General features: G+C 48.8%; 1 protein-coding gene across 1 annotated transcript in view; it reads right to left on the bottom strand.

Moving 5' to 3' along the window:
• Positions 1-17,798: 17,798 nt before the first annotated feature.
• Positions 17,799-25,166, bottom strand: part of LOC126993568 (demethylmenaquinone methyltransferase-like) — an 8,520-nt gene continuing 1,152 nt past the window's right edge. Inside the window, exons 3-5 of the mRNA XM_050852706.1 lie at positions 23,403-23,527; positions 22,752-22,844; positions 17,799-19,221 (exon numbers count right to left, since the gene is read on the bottom strand). Of these exons, the coding sequence (XP_050708663.1) occupies positions 18,992-19,221; positions 22,752-22,844; positions 23,403-23,527 (448 nt within the window). The 3' untranslated portion in view covers positions 17,799-18,991. The remainder of the gene's footprint in view (positions 19,222-22,751; positions 22,845-23,402; positions 23,528-25,166) is intronic.

A 25,166-nucleotide genomic window follows, 5' to 3' on the forward strand; every position in this document is an offset into this window, starting at 1 on the left:
CACCCATAAAAATTTGACGTGCAACTTACGAGCATTCATTAAAGATAAAAAGGACAGGATCTGTTGAACGACTTGAGGGTGGGTGGGATGGACAGCAGACAGGGACTGAAGGGCAGGCTTTGAATCACAAATAATAGCAGCATTTACTCCCCTTTGACAAACGAGACTGACAGCATCTAGTATGGCATACAGCTCACATAATGTGGAGCTGGAGTGGTCATGGAGGCGACGGCCAACCCAACCCCCAGGAGGCGGCTCCAAGTCAGGTGAGAAAACCGCACAACCAGCTGCACCGTCCGATTGCAGTGACCCGTCAGTGTAGAGACGGCGTGGAGCTGCGATGGAGGACGTCACTGTCGCTACGTGTTCCAGGGCCAATTGCAGCTGAAGGGGAGGCGGGTCCGACTTGGATGTAGGAGTTAAGCTGACCTCTGGCGTTGGCAACATCCACGGGGGCGGGCCAGGGGGCACGTCAGCAGCACGGACATCCAAATCAAGACTGCGAATCAAGGAAGAGACAGCTCGAATAAGGGTACGACCTGCGGGCAAGATAGGAGGAACAGGTCGAGCGGGTCCAAGCGACATCCTGATCAGCTGCGAGTAGTGGGGCGAGAGATGTGGGAGATGGAGGCACTTAACAGTGAGGCGAGTAACATTGGAATAAATTCTTTCGACCAAGGGTGGAAGACTTAACTCGCATTGCATGTTTACAATCCTTGTAGACATGGGACACCCAAGAATAACTCTCAGCGCTCTGTTCTGAAATTTCTCCAAGGGCTCTAAAGTCGTTCGGGGAAGTTGTACCAAGGCAGGGGAGAGGTAATCAACGACAGAGCGAATAAAAGTAATATATATGGTCCTGGCCACAGGAATGGAGATGCCCGAAGAGTTGTTTGTGAGCCACTGGAGTGGTTGAAGCCGTCTCTGAAGGCGATCCAGCAAGTCACGAATGAGAGGATGGGTTTGACGCCCGGCGGGGACGACTGGCGAGATCTTGACAGGTGCGCCGAGGTAGCAGTACTGGGAGCACAAGGGAATGGCAGTCCCACCGACGGAGAAGTCTGGCAGAGTGGCAGGAGGGCGGCAGGAGATTATTCTACTCTTATCAGGAGAGACAATAATACCACAGTTAGAGCACGACACGGAGAAGGAGGCAAGAAAAAGTTGAAGGTCCCTTGGTGAGGTAGAATGAACACATATGTCGTCAGCGTAACATGAAATCGTAATGCCAGGAATGTCAGGTAGAGAAGTGAGTAGCCGATGCATTAAAATATTAAACAAAAACGGACTTAGAACACCCCCTTGAGGCGTACCAAGGAGAAAACTTATCGAGTGACTGTATGCACCGCTGAAGAACACTCGGGAGGTCCTGTTACTGAGGTAGCCCCTGATCCACCGTAAGAGATTACCCTTAATACCAAAGTCAACGAGCTGGTCCAAAATGATGTCCCTGTTAGCGACATCAAAGGCACTCTTCAGGTCAACGAAAGCCACCACGCTGTCCCGGGAGAGACGAGAGTACAGGTCGACGAGACAGTGGTGTGTGCTGCGCTGAGGAAGGAAGCCAAACAGTCGGGGCGAAAGGCGGTCCTGGAGGCGGTACATAAGACGGTTAAGTAAGATTCGTTCCATAACTTTGCAGAAACAAGAAGTAAGGGAAATAGGTCTGAACTTTGCTGTACTTGGCTTGGGGATGGGTATGATGGTGCTGCTGGTCCAGGCTTGTGGTACACAACCGTCGCGAAGGCAAAGATTGTAGAGTAGAAGCAGAGGGTTCCCGGGAACTTGTTGCAGCAGGCGTAGTACTGTGTAAGTTATACCATCATCACCAGGAGACGAAGCTTTACCTCTAGAGATAGCACGGCGCAGCTCACTGGCGGTGATCGGCACGGACTCGTCGTCATCCGGGTGCAATAAGACTGACATGAGACGGAGCCGTCGGACAGTAGCACGGGAGGAGAGGGCGTCTTGTATGTGGGCGGGAAGGCTGGCAGGGTTAGACTGTTCCGACCATGTGTCTACTAGTTGCTGCGCGTAGGCGGCGGGAGTGTGGTGAAGGGCAGTTGAGGGAGTCTTCTTAACCACCCGACGGATGAGGCGCCACATGGAGGCCACACTCGTCTGCTGGTTAATGCTGTCTGTGAACTTCCGCCAGGACTCTGTAATGACGCACTCGTGTAATGCCACAAGAGCGTCCCTTGACTCTTGGTATCGACGGAGCAGCTCAGGAGTAGGGTTTGCTTGAAACAGAAGACCAGCACGCTCAGCTTCTTCCCTTGCCTCTTGAATGCGCAAGTCTAATGTCCAGGGGTGAGTAGCAGGGCGACGCTGGAGGTGTGGCCGTGAGATATACAACCTGTGAAAGTCATGGGTGGCAGAGACAAGAGCGGAATATAACTGATCAGGTGAAGTAACGTTAAAGGTAGGCAACACGTGGGTTATATAGGCGATAAATGTCGGGCAATACTTAGGGGGCACATTGATTCGTAGTCGAGAGGCAGAATTGGTTGACAGAGAAGGTAGAGAATAGCAAAACCGAAGGGCAACGTGGTCAGAAAATAAAGCCGGCACAGAGGAACATTGGACCTGAGATGTTACCAGGCCAGAGGTGAGGACGTGATCCAGCGTACCACCCCGGGAGTGAGTGGCGCCCCCGGTGTCCCAGCGCGTCAGATGATGCCTTCGGATGTAAGATAAGAGTCGTAGTCCAGGGCAGTTTGTGCAATCAGATCGATCACCTAAGTCGGGATGCCTCGCGTTGAAGTCCCCGAGATATATCATACCGCGCACCGTAGGAGGTGGAAGAGCTGCAAGGTTGAGGCGAGCAGGGGCAGAGTACACATTGCATATCTGAAGGAGGCCACCCCCAAGCGTGATTTCAAAGAGCTGAAAGGTCGTGTCAGGATCTGTAGATGTGCGGAGAGGGCGGTGAGGCAAGGAACAATGAATGTACGTCAGGAGGCCATTCCTTACCATGTGGACGTACGGAACGTACCCTGTGAGAGGAGGAGCTTGCCCAGCGGGGAGCGGCCGACCTGGAAATGCCTCCTGTAGCAAAATGACGTTTGGATGGTGTTGATACACATAGGCCTTGAGCTGGGCAAGCTTGGCGTGGTTGGTGATGCCACAAACATTCCAAGATATGATATCAAGTTGGAAATTAGCGTCGAATCTTACCCTTTGAGAAGTGAGACCGGTGAGGAGTGGAGGTAGACGAGCAACCTGAGGGAGACATGGCAGAGGCAGGAGGTGTCTGGTAGAGCTTCTCAAGTCGAGCACAGATGGTATCCATTTTTTCTGTGAGGGAGGAGACTGCGGTGACGACGGCCTCCTGAGCTTCGACCATGGTGTTGAGCTTGGAGGCAGTAGCTGCCTGGGCGGCAACCAGCTCGTTGATCCTGGCGTCGAGGGCGGAGAAACGGTCCTCCATAGTAGTGACACGAGCCTGGAGGGAAGAAATGGCCTTGCGAAGTGTCACATCCTGTGGAGAGGCAGAGTCAGTGGGGTTAGCAGTCTTATTAGACAGCGGTGGCAGAGGTGGTGGTGGTGACGCTGTCGAGGAGGTACGAAGCGGGGCCTGGCGCCGAGCACAGCCGTGCCACACGTTAACCCCCGGCTGAAGGCACCGTGGGCACTTCCAGAGGGACACATCCTTTGGTGGTTGAAGGTCGGAGGAGGTGGAAGCAGCTGGACGGGAACTCTCGTTCTTGACCGGGCATGTCCTCGTGTCGTGAGCAGCAGCACACCAGGCACACTTCGGTGAGGCAGAGCAGTACCTGGAGATATGGCCAACGCCCCAGCACCTGAAACACCAAGGCTGATCATTTTGGAGCTTACGCACCTCACAGGGGGGCAGACACGGAAGGAAGTCGAAGGCCATAGTGGGTGGAGGCGGGTCAGGAAGGCTCCACACCACAACAATCCTGTTAATGGGGGAGCCGTTTTGGATGAAGCGTCTTGCCGAGTAAACGCCTTGGTGACCCTCAGCAAGACGCGGGTCCACGTCAACAGGGTAACGGGTAAGGATGTAGCTGGGGAACTTGCGAGGCCTGTCAGGTGAGTCTGTTGGTGGTAGCGAGTGTTCTAAGTGCTAATCGGTTCACGGATAGAGAAAGTCATATCCGCCAGGGTTACTTTATTGGACAGAACTTACACACCTCATCACGACAAGGACAACACATAGGATAGGTGTTTGTTTGTGTAAGCTTTTGTGTGAATGTTGTTTGTATAGGTTAACATTTAAGTGTTGGTGTATGTGTGGAACAATGTTTAACGGTGGACAACAAGAGAACGTGGACGGACAGTCAAAGGTAAACGAATACAAGGAAAGTTAACGATGAAGACGCGACAAGACAGACTGGCAGACACAGTGACGATGGACATTACATGAAAACACTGAGAATCTTAGTCTCTCTTTGCAGCACCCCATTTTCTTGTCACTGAGGGGAAGGAACACGGAATTTGAGCGGTGACTGCTACAGATTACTCCCCCCCAGTGACGAGGAAGGAGGAACGAAATCTTCCCTGGTGCTGGGGCGCTGGGGCAGACGGTGATGCGTTGTGTAGAGTTGTGTCGAGATGCGCGGTAAGTTGCGCTGAGTAGTTGCGTTGAGGTGCGCGGTAAGTTGCGCTGAGTAGAGTTGCGTTGAGTAGTTCAGCTACGGTGAGTCGAGCTGGGGCGAGTAGTGTAGTGACAACAGCTACGGTGAGTCGAGCTGGAGTGAGTAATGCGGTGACAACAGCTACGGTGAGTCGAGCTGGAGTGAGTAATGCGGTGACAACAGCTACGGTGAGTCGAGCTGGAGTGAGTAGCGCGTAGGAGACAGCTACGGTGAGTCGAGCTGGAGTGAGTAATGCGGTGACAACAGCTACGGTGAGTCGAGCTGGAGTGAGTAGCGCGTAGGAGACAGCTACGGTGAGTCGAGCTGAGATGAGTAGCGCAGTGAGGACAGCTACGGTAAGTCGAGCTGAAGTGTTGAGCAGCGAGGGGTTGAGCAGCGAGGGGTTGAGCAGCGAGGGGTTGAGCAGCGAGGAGTTGAGCAGCGTGAGGTGGGCTGCGTGAGGTGGGCTGCGTGAGGTGGGCTGCGTAAGTTGAGCTGCGGTGAGTTGAGTGGTTGGCTGTTTAATAGATCCTGGAAGGCTTGAATCCGCACTCCCGAATCGCGAACCACATAGACGGGTCCTGAGCAGAAGAGTGGTGCTCTGAAGGACACCGCCGTAGTAGAGGAAGAGTTGCATGTCGTCGTCAGGTATGGTGAAGTCGAGCGGCGTGGAGATGGGCAATAGGCACTGGCGTAAACGCGCCGGGGGCCACGGCAGTCATAGAGTGCGTCGAGGGAACTGCGTGTGAAGGCGCTAGCTGACAGCGTGTCAGGGGCCTCGGCAGTCGGTGAGAGTAGAACGACTGCGTGTATTAAAGGCGCCAGCTGCCAGCGTGTCAGGGGCCTCGGCAGTCCGTGAGGGCGTCGAATGACTGCGTGGTAAGGCGCTGGATGCCAGCGTGCCAGGGACCACAGCCGGTTGAGAATTGAGGGGCGCAAGCATATGCCAGGAGCCGCGGCAGTCGTGAGTGCGTCGAACGACTGCGTGGGAAGGCGCTAGATGCCAGCGAGCCGGGGGCCACAGCGAGTTGAAAAGTTAGGGGCGCTAGCATGTGCCAGGAGCCGCGGCAGTCCGTGAGAGTAAAACGAACTGCGTGTACTGTAGGCGCTGGCACGTGCCAGGGGCCTCTGTGGCTCGGGGAGTGAACCAGTGTTCAAAAAGGCACTGTAACACAACACTAAACGCTTAGTATGTAACACTGTGACACTAACTGTTGCTGGGAACTTGCTGCACTGAACTGTTGCTGGACACACTGCACTGTACACATAGATCCACAAGTGTAGGATAATCCAAGACGGCGGTGGTAGATCCAGGAGGCGGTGGTTAATCCAGGAGGCAGCTAGTAGTCCCAGTGGGGTGTCACACTGTGTTTGCGTGTCTCTCTGAGTCTGTGTGGTGTGTGGCGGCGTATACACTGAGTCTGTATGGCGTGTACACCGAGTCTGTGTGTGGCGTGTACACTGAGTGTGTGGCACTGTGTCTCAGTAATGTGTCGCACTGTGTTTGAGTGTTCACTGAGTCTGTGTAGTGTGTCACACGGTGTGCGTGTCTCAGTCGCCGGACCAGCAGAAAAGCAGGGAGGAGGAGGGTCTGGGGTGGGTGGGTGAGCGCCGGGAGAAGCACCATGGGGCACAAAAGATGCCTGAAGGGCGCTGAAGATGCCTGGAGGAGGCGCACACAGGGAGCCTAGAAGAGGCGCACAGAGGGAGCCTGGAAGAGGCGCACAGAGGGAGCCTGGAAGAGGCGCACAGAGGGTGCCTGGAAGAGGCGCACAGAGGGTGCCTGGAAGAGGCGCACAGAGGGTGCCTGGAAGAGGCGCACAGAGGGTGCCTGGAAGAGGCGCACAGAGGGTGCCTGGGGAAGGCACAGAGGGTGCCTGGGGAAGGCACAGAGGGTGCCTGGGGAAGGCACAGAGGGTGCCTGGGGAAGGCACAGAGGGTGCCTGGGGAAGGCGCAGAAGGCGCCTAGGGGAGGGCGGGGGAAAACCCTGAAGGTGGCAACTACGCCTATGGCGTAATGTTTCTCCCGACCTGAGTGCTCAGCCCCACGAACCCCGAATGGAGGTGAGGATTTTTGCCCCAGGAGAGGGCGGACGAATGGACAAGTTACCCTGCCCAGGTCCTCCACTCTAGGAGAGAGTGCCCTTAAAACGGCACCGGCTATAAGCCACCTTGAACCATAGCAACACTCCAGGGTCACCAATTGTTGGTGGTAGCGAGTGTTCTAAGTGCTAATCGGTTCACGGATAGAGAAAGTCATATCCGCCAGGGTTACTTTATTGGACAGAACTTACACACCTCATCACGACAAGGACAACACATAACATAGGATAGGTGTTTGTTTGTGTATGCTTTTGTGTGAATGTTGTTTGTGTAGGTTAACATTTAAGTGTTGGTGTATGTGTGGAACAATGTGTAACGGTGGACAACAAGAGAACGTGGACGGACAGTCAAAGGTAAACGAATACAAGGAAAGTTAACGATGAAGACGCGACAAGACAGACTGGCAGACACAGTGACGATGGACATTACATGAAAACACTGAGAATCTTAGTCTCTCTTTGCAGCACCCCATTTTCTTGTCACTGAGGGGAAGGAACACGGAATTTGAGCGGTGACTGCTACAAGTCCATTGGGGTGAGAGGCAGCGACAGGAACTCCCCAGCCTGAACGCGGGAGATGATGTCAGTTCGCTGCCGGGAGATATAAACAAACCTGGAGGTGACGGCAGCCATCTTGACCTCGGCCATATCGCGCTGGAGGTGGAAGGCTTTAGTAACCTCCGACAACCATCGGAGCTTCGTGTCGGTGGACGGGTTGCCAGGGAAGGATAGCTTGACATACGTGTCTCGTGGGGCGAAAGCTGGGAGGTTGGCGGATGTCCGGGAGGCGGCAAGGGTCGAGGCAACAGGAGGAGGCAGAGGAGGAGTCGTGTCAACACCCGTGGGGGCACTTTTTGCAGTCTTGGCCAGAGGGCGGAGGCAGTCCTCAGTGGCTGCGTCGTGTGAGTCGTCTGAGTCGTCTGCGGGCCGTTTGGTGGTGATCGGTTTACCATGGCTGGGAGTGGACGACGACAGGTGGGAGACAAGGTTCGGCAGCTCGGGCCAGTGGTTCACTGCGGGTGAATCGTCCTCGTCAGACATGGCGAGGTCATTCTCGAGTGTAGAAGCCCCGGACTCGGAGTTATCCATCGAGGTAGACAATGCCTCGATAGAAGGTGGGTGAAGCAACAAGGGCTTGCTGGCACAGTTCAGACTCCAGCAGACAACAGCTGTGTGTGAAGTCTCGAAGACTTGAACCACAGGTAGAATGCAGGAGGAGCGAGCGGAGGTCCGTACTCAACCAAGGTTGGAGCAGGAATGTTTCCGGTCAGGGTCGAGGGAGTGCAGCGTCACAAAGGAGGCATAAGTAGGGTCCAGGGGGCGTCGCGTCGTCGGTCGTCCATTAGTTCGGTCAGGTGGGGTTCCCCCCACTCTGGCGGGGGAGAGGGGGCCTCGGCCATGGGGGTACACACTCCTCCTAGGAGGGGAGCGGGACACAAGTGGGATGAATTATGGAGGGTCAGCTAAGATTCGGTCTACCCTTTAACGCCACTCCAGGGGGACCGGTTGGTGTTCGAGATCCCCGTGCGGGCTCCCCGAGGGTGACGAGAGAGGGCGGACCGACTAGTGGTCACGGATAACCACCGTGACCCTATCGGGGACAGGAAGTGACAAAAGGCGAGCTAAAGAACCAAGGGACACAGGGAACCTAACTTTGAGTACCTAGCCTGAAGGGCGACACTGCTTAGAGCAAGTGTGTCTGAGCACAGTTTGGGAGAGAGAGAGAGAGAGAGAGAGAGAGAGAGAGAGAGGCGAAGGGGAGATCAGGGGAGACGGATGAGGGAGGGGTGCCTGGAGGAGGTAGCGGGTGCGTATACCCGTCACTGCAACGTCATGCATCACTTGACCGTATGTCTAGATGGCCATGCCTGGCTTCGCCATTAGAGTCAAGAGTCAGCGCCTTAATTAACATTAGGGCAGGGTGTCAAAAATGCTGTGCCAAAATACCATATTGTTCCAATAATTTGTTCAGAAGATATTTGCGAAAAACGATGCATCGCGACCTCTGAAACGCTTAGTAGCAATTCGTAATGAGTGATAATAAGAACAGGATTCGTTATACAGTGTAAACTGATAGCTACTTTTAGGTAGCTACATGTTGGCAGGTGTATATTTGGGCACAGGTAGGTTCAGAACGGTGACAAAGGGGTCTCGGGACAGGCAGCCAGCGGAAAGGAGGCAGGACGTTGACTTAAGTGCCTTTGCATAACAGCTGATCCCCGCAGACGATACAAGCACCCTCAGCTCCATTCCACTGTTTCAAGACAATAGTATTCGCTACTGATGTGTTTAATAACTGTAAAGTACGCTAACTACCTACCCTCACAATCCTCAGTTAACAGAAACCACTGAAGGGACTTTATTCCGCTATCATTTTATTTTTGTTTTGCATTCTTTTTATTCGCCTCCACGATTCAGTGGTTAGCGTCCCTGATTACGAATCTGCGGGCCTGGGTTCGAATTCTGGCCTGGGCAGTCGGCGTGCAGCCCATCCAGCTGTTCATCCCTCCTTTCCGGATAGTCGATAAATAGGTACCTGGGGTCAAGATCTAAAGAAAGGGAGGTCAACTCACGGTCGGCTCAAAACTCGTCCCATTCCGCGCATCCTCCCGAGGCTCCTCCCTCTGACCAAGTGACGTAGCACAGGGTATAAAAAAAAGTTGACCGAGCAGGCAACCCCTCCAGTCACATTCACACCGCAACAAGTGAAGGGACCTGGCCTGACCTTGCTCTTCGCTCGCACCTAATAATGGTGTATTGCCTTGCTACATGTGTGTGTATACCTCTCTCTCTCTCTCTCTCTCTCTCTCTCTCTCTCTCTCTCTCTCTCTCTCTCTCTCTCTCTCTCTCTCTCTCTCTCTCTCTGTGTGTGTGTGTGTGTGTGTGTGTGTGTGTGTGTGTGTGTGTGTGTACTGGTATACTTGTGTGTGTGTATACTTGTATGTATGTATGTGTGTGTATACGTGTGTATGTGTGTGCGGCGGAGAGGGTGGTCTAGTGCGCGGGTGGGCAGGTCTCCTACCTCACTTTAGGAGCCTATTAGTGAGTAACTCTGTCCACATTTGCACTGGGGTGTGACTTAATTAGCTAGGAGTGGTTATCTGTCCAGGTGGGTGGATGCTGACCTTGGCTAAAGATCATCCCTCAGGTGGATGGGGTAAGTGTGGTAGGGCCTTGCTCCATATAGACAGATAGATAGATGGATAAATGAATAAATACATATAGATGGATAGATAGATACAGAAATATAGGTATATATTATGTAATAGCTTGTGTAATGCTTGTACATACTGAAGAAAAGTACAAGAACAAATAAAATACTTCCAAAGCACATTTATGCCTTTTATATCCTGCACTAATAAATCTATAAAATATACGGGATTTACTGGAAAACTACCAAGACCTCCATTATATAATAAATGTTCTAGGTATTAATCTCTGGCTAAGATGCTACATGCATAATATATGAAACTACAAAGTAGCACTACTCATATGCAAAATATTGTTAATGATTCCTCTTCCTTTTATCTTCATTATTACACATACACAGAGAGAGAGAGAGAGAGAGAGAGAGAGAGAGAGAGAGAGAGAGAGAGAGAGAGAGAGAGAGAATGAATTTAACGGAGCGAGCGAGAGAGAGAGGGACTAAGGGGGTTGCCAGCTAGCTTAGGTCCTTTATACTTGTGGAGGGGGAGAGAGCGAGAGGAGGCTCCTCCCACTGACCACCTGACGTCACCTAATCTGCGCCTGAGGTGACCTCCCATTTATTTAGACACTGGTCCACAGCACCCTTGCTTTCGATTGTTTTGACTACGGAGAAAGAGAGAGCACCAACACTGCCGGCCTGCACATCACTGGAAGTCACATGTCTAGCAGCCCCAAGTGAACCAGCACCACAAGTGCCACCACAGGGAGTCGCTGAGCTACGGTTGTTGGGTTGTTGAGCACCACTCTTATGGTGAATTTTGTGTACTTCAAAAATGCGATTTTTCCTTCCAATCTTGCTTGTTGAGCTGAGGTAGTTGACCATTTCATTACTTGCGATGCTGGACACAGGTCTTCACTGATGAATATTCCACATCCTTTTAACTTTCTGGAGGTACTGACGACTGCTTCACGATCAATGAACTTCTCGAACATTGCCACGATTGCTCGAGAAGCTTCAATTGGTCCAACAGGATGGGCAAGTTAAGGTTTCGCAGAGGGAGGCTGAAGTTTGTTATAATTTGCCGTTTGCTTCCATGTAGGCTGTTTCTGAAGTCAAAAAAAGCTTTAATTATGGCGCCCACTGTAGTCTTCTTGATAGTTGACTCGTTTCATATTGGCAACTCGAGATTTGTAAGCATCAATTTAGCTTATGTTGTCTTTTTCAAATTTTTGTTGTTTTAATTTCTACTTTTAGGTCCAGAACTTCAGCTTGGGTAAATTCCAGGCTTTCTGTTAAGTCGCTTACCGTTGATTTCCGTGAAAGGATTTCAAACTTCACCTGATAGGTTACGATATCCAAAGCAGCTAAAAATGCTCCTTTCTGCGTGTTCAAAAGCATTTCAGAGTATCCGAATCCATGTCTGGTCACTTTACGTATTTTTTGTTGAGTCATCAGTTGTTGATTAACTTCATGTGAAATCCTTAGAAATTTCTGGATACATGTCTCGAAATTAAATTGCATAAAAAAACAAGATTAAAATTCATGAGACAAACCTGCACTACATACTTTGGGTTACAAAACATATGAATGAGTATGTCCCTTTCACATTTCTCGACAGTTCACCATATAAATTACTTTGAAAAGACAAGCCTGATTTATCCAAACACTCCTAAAGTATGACCAATTACCAACAAAGTGATCACCATAGTCAGACAACAAATATCTGGCTGGGTTTGTAAGTACCTACGATATATTAAATTTGGACGGATGTGTATGTTTAATAGAGCCTTTTTTGTCATCCCTAGACCACCAACGCTGGTTGACTCTTGCATAAGGGGTTTGGACAGTATAGGGATGAGCATGAGTAGAAAGTCGAGTGCAGCGGGGCCGCGGGAGGGGGGGGAAGCATGCAGTTAGCAAGTTCAGAAGAGCAGTCAGCATGAAAATATCGATAGAAGATAGAAAGAGAGGCAACATGGCGGCGGAATTTGAGAGGTAGAAGACTATCAGTATGAGGAGGAGAGCTGATGAGACGAAGAGCCTTTGACTCCACTCTGTCAAGGAGAGCTGTGAGCGGACCCCCCCCCCCCACACACACACACACATGAGATGCATATTCCATTCTAGGGCGGACAAGGCCTCTGTAAATGGATAGCAACTGTGCGGGAGAGAAGAACTGGCGGAGACGGTACAGAACGCCCAGCCTCGAGGAAGCTGATTTAGTAAGAGATGAGATATGATGTTTCCAGTTTTTTGAGTTAAGGATAGACCGAGGATGTTTAGTGTTAAAGAAGGTAATAGCTGAGTGTTGTCAAAGAATAGGGGATAGTTATTTGGAAGATTGTGTCGAGTGGATGGGTGGAGAAACTGTGTTTTTGAGGCGTTGAAGGACACCATGTTCCTCTTGCCCTAATCTGAAATAATAGTAAGGTTTGAGGCTAAGCGTTCTGTTGCCTCCGCCCTTGAATCATTACGTTCCTGTAGGGTGGGTCTTCTATTAAAAGAAGTTGAGTAATGCAGAGTGGAGTCATCGGCGTAAGAATGGATAGGACAGTTCGTTTTGAAAAGATCATCAATGAACAACAGAAAGAGAATGGGAGATAGGACAGAACCCTGTGGGACACCACTGTTAATAGGTTTAGGGGAAGAACAGTGACCGTCTACCACAGCAGAAATAGAACGGTCAGACAGGAAGCTGGAGATAAAGGTACAGATAGAAGGATAGAAAACGTAGGAGGGTAGTTTGGAAAGCAAAGATTTGTGCCAGACCCTATCAAAAGCTTTTGACATGTCCAGCGCAATAGCAAAGGTTTCACCGAAACGGCTAAGAGATGATGACCAAGAGTCAGTTAGGAAGGCAAGGAGATCACCAGTAGAACGCCCCTTGCGAAACCCATACTGGCGATCAGATAGAAGGTCAGAAGTGGAAAGGTGCTTTTGAATCTTCCGGTTAAGGATTGATTCAAAAGCTTTAGATAGACAAGAAAGTAAAGCTATAGGACGGTAGTTTGATCGATTGGAACGGTCAACCTTCTTAGGCACAGGCTGTATGAAGGCATACTTCCAGCAGGAAGGAAAGGTAGATGTTGACAGGCAGAGGCGAAAGATTTTGACCAGGCAGGGTGACAGCTCGGAGGCACAGTTTTTAAGGACAATAGGAGGCACTCCATCAGGTCCATAAGCCTTCTGAGGATTGAGGCCAGAGAGGGCATAGAAAACATCTTTTTGAAGAATCTTTATAACAGGCATAAAGGAGTCAGAGGGGGGATGAGTAGGAGGAATATGCCCAGAATCGTCCAGAGTGGCGTTTTTAGAAAAAGTTTGAGAGACGGCAGTGTTGCCGCCATGACTGAAGAGTGGAGGGAAAGATGAAGAAGTGAAGTTGGAAATGTTTTTGGATAGATGCCAGAAGTCACGGGAAGAGTTAGCGAAAGCAAGGTTTTGGCATTTTCTATTAATGAAAGAGTTTTTGGTTAGTCGGAGAATAGATTTGGCACGATTCCGGGCAGAAATGTAAAGTTCATGGTTAGCATTAGTTCGAAGGCTCTTGTACCTTTTGTGAGCTGCCTCTCTATCATTGACAGCACGAGAACAAGCGTGATTCAACCAAAGTCGGAGAATAGATTTGGCACGATTCCGGGCTGAAATGTATAGATCAAAGTTAGTGGGAGTTCGAAGGCTCTGGAATCTTTTGTGAGCTGCCTCTCTATCTTTAATAGCACGAGAACAAGAGTGATTAAACCAAGGCTTTTTAGCGTGAGGAGTAGAGAAAGTACGTGGAATGTATGCCTCCATTCCAGAGACAATCACCTCTGAGATGCGCTGAGCACACACAGAGGGGTCTCTATCCTGGAAGCAATAATCATTCCACGGGAAATCGGAAAAGTACATCCTCAGGTCGTCCCACCGAGCTGAAGCAAAATGCCAGAAGCATCGCCTCTTCGGTGGGTCCAGAGGGTGTACAGGAGCGATAACACAGGATACAGAAATAAGATTGTGATCGGAGGAGCCCAACGGAGAGAACAGTTTGACAGAATAAGCAGAAGGGTTAGAGGTAAGGAAGAGGTCTAGAATGTTGGGCCTGTCTCCAAGACGGTCGGGAATACGTGTAGGGTGCTGGACCAACTGCTCTAGATCGTTGAGGAGAGCAAAGTTGTAGGCTTGTTCACCAGGCTGGTCAGTGAAAGAGGATGGAAGCCAAAGCTGGTGGTGAACATTGAAATCTACTAGGATGGACATTTCAGTGAAGGGAGAGTGGGTCAAAATGTGCTCCGCTTTAGGGTTCAAGTAGTCAAATAATTTTACATAGTTAGTAGAGTTAGGTGAGAGATAAACAGCACAGATGTATTTTATAATAGAATGACAATGAAGTCTTAACCAGATGGTAGAAAATTCTGAAGAATCAAGGGCGTGGGCACGACAGCAAGTGATGTCGTTGCCCACGTAGGCGCAACTTCCAACTTTGGATTGAAATTAAGGATAGAGATAGTAGGAGGGAACAGAGCAGAGATTGCTGTCAGTAGCCTCAGAAACCTGTGTTTCGGTGAGGAAGAGAAGGTGAAGTTTAGAGGAAAAGAGATGGTGTTCCACTGAATGAAAGTTAGAAGGAAGACCGCGAATGTTGCAGAAATTGAGAAGAAAGAGGTTTGAGGAGTTATCAAGACACCTCTCGGGTCGGCAGCCAGAAGGGGAGTCCTCCCTGGGGGAATTTGTGGTCCCCCCACAGGCGGGGATTCGGAGGCAAGGTGGAGGTGCGCCATTTTGAAATTTGAATTTTGGGAAAAGGTGGATATGTTGTGTGAATGTAATGTGGTGTGGATAGAGAGAGGAGATGCATTTAGAGAGCATGCTGAACTACTCTCTGGTGTTGGTGAGACAATAGGGAAACGGTTAGTGAGGACATGGGAAGGGTTTTTGGAGGGCTTCAGCTCCCTTCTCACCTCCCATATATATCTCACCGGGAGTGGCTTGCGCCCGTTCGGCAGGTGGCCTCCTACCTAATCCAGCCTGTTTCAGTTTGTCTCTTTTGTTACTCATTTATCTTCCACTGTCTGTCCTCGTCCTCCTATTGTTAACTCATACATATTGTTTACTTCAAACACTAACATTTATATGTCATATATACCATACACACGCATACACACACAAACACCTTTTCTATTTATTTTGTTTGTTCTTATCACCTGGACGATTTTTATGTCAATAAAAAACCCTGACGGATATTGACTTTCTCTATCCATGAACCAATTAGCACGTAGAACACTCGCTACCGGCTACACGTGTAGGGTGCTGAACCAACTGCTCTAGGTCGTTGAGGAGGGCAAAGTCGTAGGCTTGTTTACCAGGCTGGTCAGTGAAAGAGGATGAAAGACAAAGCTGGTGGTGAACATTGAAATCTCCCAAGATGGAGATTTCAGAGAAGGGAGAGTGGGTCAAGATGTGCTCCACTTTAGAGTTCAAGTAGTCAAAGAATTTTACATAGTTAATTGAGTTGGGTGAGAGATAAACAGCGCAGATGTATTTAATAATAGTATGACAATGAAGTCTTAGCCAGATGGTGGAAAATTCAGAAGAGTCAAGGTTGTGGGCACGAAAGCAAGTGATGTCGTTGCGCACGTAGACGCAACATTCAGCTTTGGATTGAAATTTAGGATAGAGATAGTAGAAGGGAACAGAGTAGAGATTGCTCTCAGTATCCTGAGAGACCTGTGTTTTGGTGAGGAAGAGAAGGTGAGGTTTAGAGGAGGAGAGATGGTGCTCCACAGAATGAAAATTAGTATCCTACATATCATGAATATGAAATATAAGCACTTAGCTACAAAATAACATATACAAGAGGTCGTTGTGGTTAATGCTGTCCATATGTTTGTCAACAAATGATAAGCGATGGACCGACGGAGTGGATCATCCGTGCCGAGCGGCCGCTATTTCGCTGACGTCATTTTGAGGTCATTATTAACGTCGACGGATCCGTCAAAACGGAATAGTGGGAACCTCGCCTTACTCATTTCCCTCACCTCCTTCCTTTTCCTCCATCCCCTCCTTTCCTCCCTTATTTTTTCTCTCCCTCACCTTCCTCTACTTACAGCCCTCTCTCCCTCTTATCACCTCCCTTACTCCTTACCTCCCTCCATCCCCTCCTTTCCTCCCTTATTCTCTCTCTCCTCCCTTTCACTCCATCCCCTTCTTTCTCTCCCCCTCCCCTCTCTTCTCTTCCATCTTCTCTCCTCCATTACTCTTTCTCTCCCTCTCCTTTCTTTTCCTCATCTCTTCCCTTCCCAGTTCCCACCTCCCTCCTCCCTTACATTCTCTCCCTCTCCTCCCTTACTCTTTCTCAGTCACATTGTTTTGTTTTGAGGTGAGCCGAGTACCGCCACCCCCCCCCCTCCCCCCGTCCCACTTTGACCCGCTCTGTTGTTATATATCTCCATTATTTCTATCTCCCTTCCTTCTGTTTCCTCCATTCCTTCTTTCCTCTTCTTTATTCTTCTGCAATTCTCTCCTTTCTCCTTCTTTTTATTTTCTCTTCTTCCTCTCTTCTCCTTTATCACACTTCTCATGTTTGTTATTGTAATTATTATTATTATTATTATTATTATTATTATTATTATTATTATTATTATCATCATTATTATCTCTCTCTCTCATATAGAAGAAGAAGAAAACTATTAAAACAAGAAGAAGAAAAAAACAACCCCTATCTGTGGAAAATTATTATAATTGGTTTCATGCACTAAATTAATATTCCTTCCTTTACTGTTTTCTATTATCATATTACGAGTCTTATCATTTCCTCCACTGCATGAATATTGCACACATGTTTCTTGTATTAATTGAAAATCACACAGTATGCGCTAACCACTCTTGCAGGAAGGCTGTTACAGTGGCGGACGACTCAATTCGAGGAAGGAGGGAGGGAGGGAGGGGGCGGGAGAGCAATTTATCTCATAATAGAAGGGTGTCGATCCAGTGCAGATGTAGCTAACAGATGTGGAGTAAAGGACCTGCATGGAAACAGTGCTCAGAAGGGAAAGACTCCGATGGTTTGGACATGTAAAGAGAGCAGGGGAGGACACAGTGCTGGGAGTTGTGGAGAGAATGGTAAGATAGGGTGTCCGGTGCAGATGTAGCTTACAGATGTGGAGTAGAGGACCTGGAAACAGTTTCTTTTTTCCTTTTTTACATGTGACCTAAAGCGCCGGTAGGCTTTTTTTTATTAGGGGCCTGATGGTGGGCCCGAGCCCGTTATGGCGCAGACAATTGTTTATAGTGGCGCAATTATTATTGGCTCATGCTGCCCCCCGGAGATCATTCTTGATTTCACTTGTATAGCTTCTTCTAGAGTCCGGGTTGGTGGATAGTCTTCAGGACAGCATGTGGGTAGTTTTAGGCCCCTCGGCGGTGACTGAAGAATCCCAGGTGGTTAGCGGCGGATTCGAACCCTCATCATCATCAACCCTGCGAATGCGGGGCCGGCACGCTAACCACTCCGCCACCACCTCAGAAACATGGAAACATGGAAATGCAGGCAACATAAAGCCTATTGACTCATTACGAGGTTGCCGGCTTTGGAGATTTAATCTGCTCGACAGGCACTTGGGGCCTGGGGAGCAGATGAAAGCACCTCGACATTGAGGAGCAGATGAAAGCACCTCGATATTGAGGAGCAGATGAAAGCACCTCAATATTCAGTTTACTCCCGACGCAGCGAAGTGAAGGTCGATTCTATATTTGAAGGAGTTGATAGTATTCGCATTTACTACTTCTGAAGGAAGATTGTTCCAGTGACGGATGACTCGGTTTGAAAAGAAACTCCTTCCGATGGGAAAGACTCCGATGGTTTGGACATGTGAAGAGAGCAGGGGAGGATACAGTGCTGGGAGGTTTGGAGAGATTGGCAACAAACAAACAACAAACAAACAAAGATTAACATGATCCTGAGGGGAAGTAGGCACCCGTTTATTATATATATACACATGTCTGTACATCATCAAGACCCCAAGACCCAGACTAAGCATTCCTAAACGTATACTATAGTCGCAGCACATGAGTCTGAGGTCTTCGTTATCGTGTTCTGGCAACTTGCCATTACACATGCACACACACACATACAGCTACATAATCAGCGACCTTATTTTTTTTTTACAACAGGGGAGTGGCCGAAAGATAGAGAAGAGCTGTGTGAGTGGAGCCCCCCACACACGTGCGATGCATACTCCATACGAGGGCGGACAAGGCCCTTGTATATGGATAGCAGCGGTGCGGGGCAGAAGAACTGGAGGAGACGATACAGAACGCCCAACCTCGAGGAAGCTGATTTAGTGAGAGAAGAGATGAGAAGTTTCCAGTTAAGATTTTGAGTTAAGGATAGACCGAGGATATTTAGTTCTGAAGAATTATAAGGTGACAGCTGAGTGTAGTTGAAGAATAGGGGATAGGTGTTTGGAAGATTGTGTCGAGTTGAAAGGTGGATAAATTGGGTTTTTGAGGCATTGAAGGACACAAAAACCCAAAGGTTCCTTTTATCCCAATCGGAGATGATAGCAAGGTCTGAGGTTAAGGATTCTGCAGCCTCAGTCTTATAAACTAAAACTGATTTTTACGACAATATCAATAATATGATTAATGCTGACAAATGTGCCCTACTATCATATAACATCGTAGACGCCATGACGCCAGGTTGCCAGAGCACGATAATTCACACCTCAGTCTCGGGTGCCGCGATGAAAGCCAAGGCTGTTACACAGAGACAGCCTTGGCACAGCACCACTATAACTCCTCCTCTTCATCTCTCTCCTTTCCCTTCCCTCCTCTTCCTCCTCACTCAGGCTTAGTGATGCGGAAGACGAAGACGAGACCCTCCTTGTCACAGAAATAGTTTGGGACGATGCGCCGCTCCACCTGAAGGAATTATGACCATCATTTCAAATACGTGACCTTCTCCCCCTGGCCAGCTCCTGACCATCTCCTTACACCAGAGTGTCGTGACAGGCGCCCATACAGTGAACAGCCCCGCCAGACAGAAACCTTGATTAGAGTAAATACTTTCTTGTACCAACGCTGCCAGATAGTTGTACTCAGCCTCTTATATTTACCAACTTCCAACCCCAAAACTGTCTCCTGGGGCTCAATAACTAGATTTATTTATATCTATCGTTAAAATAGTTAATTCCTGATGTTTCTTGGCAATAGTTAGGTGTCAAAAAACGGTAAATACTATGCTCTGAGTACGATAATCTGGCAACGGTGCTCACTACTTTCTTCCACTTCCCGTCCGCCTCCAGCTGGTCCATGTAAGGCTCCAGCTTGTCCTTGTAGGAAGGCACGGTCTGTAGGAACTCATGGCGCATCACGATGATCACGAAGCTTCCTGGAGTGCCGGAGAGGAGGAAATCAGTTAATCATTGGGGCATACGCTAGGGGGCGCGTCGTCTAGCCCACCCTAGGAAGACCGCCTCAAGGTTTATTCCAGGCAAATCTGAAGTCTCTATGTAGGCTCTTTCCCATCCTAAACGGCGCCTAAGTTCGCCTGTTTGAAAAGCCTCTCGTAAAAGTTGCTGGGATTACCATGAACTGTTTTGCGATCCTATAGTAGGAGTAGGTAGGAAGACAACTACCGAACGGGCGTGAGCTACTTCCGGTGAGGATATATGGGAAGCGAGGAGGGTGCTGAAGCCCTTCAAAGACCCTTCCCATGTCCTCACTAACCGTTTCCCTTTTGTCTCATCAACACTAGAGAGCAGTTCAGCATGCTCTCTAAATACAGTTTCTACACCACACTACATTCACAAAACACACACACCTTTTCCCAAAATTCAAAATTCAACATGGCGAAAAAAAACAATGCCTCGGAGTCCCCGCCTGGGGGGAGGGAGGGACCATAATTTCCCCCAGGGAGGACTCCCCTTCTGGCTGCCGACTTGAGAGGTGTCCCGATAACTCTTCGAACCTCCTCCTTATCAATTTCTGCAACATTCGCGGTCTTCGTTTTAATTTTCATTCTGTGGAACACCATCTCTCCTCCTCTAAACCTCACCTTCTCTTCCTCACCGGAACACAGGTTTCTGAGGCTACTGACAGCAATCTCTACTCTGTTCCCTCCTACTATCTCTATCCTAAATTTTAATCCAAAGCTGGATGTTGCGCCTACGTGCGCAACGACATCACTTGCTCTCGTGCCCACGACCTTGACTCTTCTGAATTTTCCACCATCTGGCAAAGACTTAATTGCCATTCTATTACTAAATATATCTGTGCTGTTTATCTATCACCTAACTCTTCTAACTATGTAAAAATCTTTGACTATTTGAATTCTAAAGTGGAGCATATTTTGACTCACTCTCCCTTCGCTGATCATGGGAGATTTCAATGTTCACCACCAGCTTTGGCTTTCGTCCTCTTTCACAGACCAGCCTGGTGAAGAAGCCTACAATTTTGCTCACATCAACGACCTAGAGCAGTTGGTTCAGCACCCTACACGTATTCCCGACCGTCTTGGAGACAAACCCAACATTCTAGACCTCTTCCTTACCTCTCATCCTTCTGCTTACTCTGTCAAACTGTTCTCTCCGTTGGGCTCCTCAGATCATAACCTTATTTCTGTTTCCTCTCTTATCGCTCCTCTACATCCTCTGGACCCACCGAAGAGGCGATGCTTCTGGCACGACCTGAGGATGTACTCTTCCGATTTCCCGTGGAATGATTATTGCCTTCAGGAGAGAGACCCTTTGTGTGTGCCCAGTGCATCTCAGAGGTGATTGTCTCTGGAATGGAGGCATACATTCCACGTTCTTTCTCTACTCCTCATGCTAAAAAGCCTTGGTTTAATCATGCTTGTTCTCGTGCTATTAGAGATAGAGAGGCAGCTCACAAAAGGTTCCAGAGCCTTCGAACTCCCGCTAACTATGACCTTTACATTTAAGCCCGGAATCGTGGCATATCTATTCTCCGACTTACCAAAACTTCTTTTATCAATAGAAAATGTTAACACCTTGCTTCTTCTAATTCTTCCCGTGACTTCTGGCATCTAGCCAAAAATATCTTCTCCAATTTCACTTCTTCCTCTTTCCCTCCTCTCCTTAACCCTGACGGCAGCACTGCCGTCTCATCTGTCTCTAAGGCTGAACTCTTCGCTCAAACTTTCTGTAAAAACTCAACCCTGGACGATTCTGGGCATATTCCTCCTACTCATCCCCCCTCTGACTCCTTTATGCCCGTTATTAAGATTCTTCCAAATGATGTTTTCTATGCCCTCTCTGGCATCAACACTCAGAAGGCTTTTGGACCTGATGGAGTGCCTCCTATTGTCCTTAAAAACTATGCTTCCGTGCTGACACCCTGCCTGGTCAAACTATTTCATCTCTGTCTATCAACATCTGCCTTTCCTTCTTGCTGGAAGTATGCCTTTGTACAGCCTGTGCCTAAGAAGGGTGGCCGTTCCAATCCCTCAAACTACCGCCCTATAGCTTTACTTTCCTGTCTATCTAAAGCTTTTGAATCAATCCTTAACCGGAAGATTCAAAAGCACCTTTCCACTTCTAACCTTCTATCTGATCACCAGTATGGGTTCCACAATGGGCGTTCTACTGGCGATCTTCTTGCTCTCTTAACTGACTCTTGGCACAAGTCTTTGCTTACTAAACTACCCTCTTTCGGATTATATCCCTCTCTCTGTTCCTTTATCTCCAGTTTCCTTTCCGGCCGTTGTATCTCTGCGGTGGTAGACGGTCACTGTTCTTCCCCTAAACCTATCAACAGTGGTGTTCCACAGGGCTCTGTCCTATCACCCACTCTCTTCCTGTTATTCATCAAAGATCTTCTTTCAATAACAAACTTTCCTGTCCACTCATACGCCGACGACTCCACTCTGCATTATTCAACTTCTTTCAATAGAAGGCCATCCCAACAGGAAGTACACGACTCCACACTGGAGGCTGCAGAACGCTTAACCTAAGACCTTGCTATCATTTCCGATTGTGGTAAAAGAAACCTTGTGTCCTTCAATGCCTTAAAAACTCAATTTCTCCACCTATCAACTCGACACAATCTTCCAAACACCTATCCCCTATTCTTCAACAACACTCAGCTGTCACCTTCTGCAACACTAAACATCCTCGGTCTATTCTTAAATCAAAATCTCAACTGGAAACTTCATATCTCCTCTCTCGCTAAATCAGCTTCCTCGAGGTTGGGCGTTCTGTATCGTCTCCTCCAGTTCTTCTCCCCGGCACAGTTGCTATCCATATACAGGGGCATTGTCCGCCCTCGTATGGAGTATGCATCTCACGTGTGTGTGTGTGTGTGTGTGTGTGTGGTGGGGGCTCCACTCACACAGCCTTTCTGGACAGAGTGGAGTCTTAGGCTCTCCGTCTCATCAGCTCTCCTCCTCCAACTGATAATTTTCTACCTCTTAAATTCAGTCGCGATGTTGACTCTTTTATCTTCTATCGCTATTTTCACGCTGACTGCTCTTCTGAACTTGCTAACTGCATGCCTCCTTCCCTCCCGCGGCCCCGCTGTACACGACTTTCTACTCATGCTCATCCCATACTGTCCAAACCCCTTATGCAAGAGTTAACCAGCATCTTCACTCTTTCATCCCTCACGCTGGTAAACTCTGGAACAATCTTCCTTCATCGGTATTTCCTCCTGCCTACGACTTGAACTATTTCAAGAGGAGGGTATCAGGACACCACTTCTCCCGAAATTGACCTATCTTTCGGCCACCTCCTGATTTTTTTTCTCAGGAGCAGCGAGTAGCGGTTTTTTTTATATTATTGTTACCTTTTTTTGTGCCCTTGAGCTGCCTCCTTTGTTGTAAAAACACTCTCACACTCACTCACTCACTCACTCACGCACGCACGCACGCACGCACGCTCACTCACTCACTCACTCACTCACCGTTCTTTGCGACGCGCACCAGGTCGTCGAGGCCACTGAGTGGGATGTGACTTTCGCCCATACCGCCCGAGATGACCACCAGGTCGTATGTGTCTGAGAGAGAGAGAGAGAGATGTAGAAGAAAAATACGTATATTAATCTTTACATATGAAACAACAACAATAACAATAATTCCACTCACACAGCTCTCCTGGACAGAGTGGAGTCTAAGGCTCTTCGTCTCATCAGCTCTCCTCCTCTTACTGACAACCTTTTACCTCTTAAATTTCGCCGCTATGTTGCCTCTTTTTCTATCTTCTATCGATATCTTCATGATGACTGCTCTTCTGAACTTGCTAACTCCATGCCTCCCTCCCTCCCGCGGTCCCGCTGCACACGACTTTCTATTCATGCTCATCCCTATACTATCCAAAACCCTTATGCAAGAGGTAAACTCTGGAACAACCTTCCTTCGTCTGTATTTCCTCCTGCCTATGACTTGACTTATTTCAAGAAGAGTGTATCAAGACACCTCTCCACTCGAAATTGACCTCCCTTTTGGCTACTCTTTACTTTTATCTTTTATGGGAGCGGCGAGTAGCGGGCTTTTTTTTTGTACTCTTGTTGCCCTTGAGCCGTGTCCTTTGATGTAAAAAAACAAATCACTAATACCTTTGGGTACGGTGGAGTGTCCGCTGCCGATAAACTCCAGGAAGTCGTTGGTATAGATGCCAGTCTCCCGCTGCTTCATCATGCCCTCCGACGGGTCCACAGCGTCTATGTGCCAGTGGGAGTGGCTGTAGTAGTTGTAGTAGTAGCAGTATTAGTAGTATTGGAATGTTTAGTTTGCGCAACATCTGTGGTCATATGCCGGAGAGAGACAGGAGGGGAAGGAATTCTAGGAGAAGGGAACAGATCCCAGGAGACGGGACACAACCCCCGATTAATACCTGGTACCCATTCACTGCTGGGTGGACAGGGGCGTAGGGTATCGGAAAAGCCGCCCAAATTTTTCCACTCCGCCCGGGAATCGAACCCGGGCTCTCTCGGTTGTGAGCCGAGTATGCTAACCACTGCACCACGAAGCCCCCAGTAATAGTAGTAGAAGTTATAGCAGTAGTAGAAGTTGTTGGGAATCAGTAAATTTACCCTACCCAACAGTTAGGTCACTCGCAAAGTGAATAACACACCCGTCAGACAATCCCAAAGAAACAAGTGCTTACCAGCTATTAGGTGGTGAAGGTATCCAACAAGCACCTCCAGACAGCCGAACAAATGATAATCCTACCGGATCCGTGTAGTAAAATCTATCTGTCTCAAATAACTGCTGGGGGCACTTAGCTGAGAAGCGGGTTTCAAAAGATATTGTTGTCTCTGAAGTCTCGTTGCCGGGTGTAGTATCCCTCAGTCAGGTAATAGAAGGCACACTGCGTCCGAGTTAATGGGTGGGCTGCAGTGCCTTGGTCTTTACTTTGAGAAGGCCGGTGGTGGAGTGAGAGAAAACCAACCACGTGGGTCTGAAGCGATGTTTTGAATTTCTCTCGCCAGATGGCGTGGCTTTCCTCTCTGTTTCCATCGGTTAAATTATCCTTGCTCTTTAATTATAATTCAGCAAGAACAATTATTTATTATTTCATGAAAGGAAACACTTCACTATTGTTATTCCTTTCATGGTAAATGTGGTTAGTCTTCAGGCAGTGAATAAGTTGATTCTGTCTCGGTTTGGGAGCCGATGACCGAAGTATTTAAGTACCATCCAAGACTTAGTTGAGCTCAGACGATACTCATAGTTGGCTTGAACTGTCGGCCCGAGACTAGTTCCATAAGGGAAATAGTTAATTTGTCTAGTCCCCCGGTTAACTGGCCTAATTCCTAACATAGTATAGTCTATCGATTTTAACTTGAGCCCGTGGGCGCGACACATTTATGCCCCCCGAGACCGAGCTGGTGCCACATCACTCAAGTACTCGCCTCAGAGTGGGTGGCTATCTCTCTCTCTCTCTCTCTCTCTCTCTCTCTCTCTCTCTCTCTCTCTCTCTCTCTCTCTCTCTCTCTGCATGGCTGCGCAGGGCGAAAGAGTGAGATCTACTTCATTTGTCCATTGTGGCGTAACGTTGAATGGTGCGGCCTGGCGCCTGTTGCCAAGGTCCGTCAGGCGGCAACGTTGCATGAGCCACGTTGCCAAGTGATATGGAAGGTTTACTGAGTCGTTGTCTTTCCCTCTAATCCCAGGTCGAGTGCCCCAGTCTGCGGGATCTGCGAGAGCAGTACCTCTCCCGGTGTCGTGATGTACATGGGAATTTTTCCCTTTCCCTAATGCTGGGAGAAAAGGCGCTCACCCCTGGACATGACGTCATGGGGTATCTGCAGGAGATGGGCATCCTCCATCTCTTGTAGGGTCTCTTTATAGAAAGTTCTTTGTATTTCACTAATGCA

This window comes from Eriocheir sinensis, unplaced genomic scaffold, assembly GCF_024679095.1.
Source record: "Eriocheir sinensis breed Jianghai 21 unplaced genomic scaffold, ASM2467909v1 Scaffold634, whole genome shotgun sequence".
Classification (NCBI taxonomy): Eukaryota; Metazoa; Arthropoda; class Malacostraca; order Decapoda; family Varunidae; genus Eriocheir; species Eriocheir sinensis.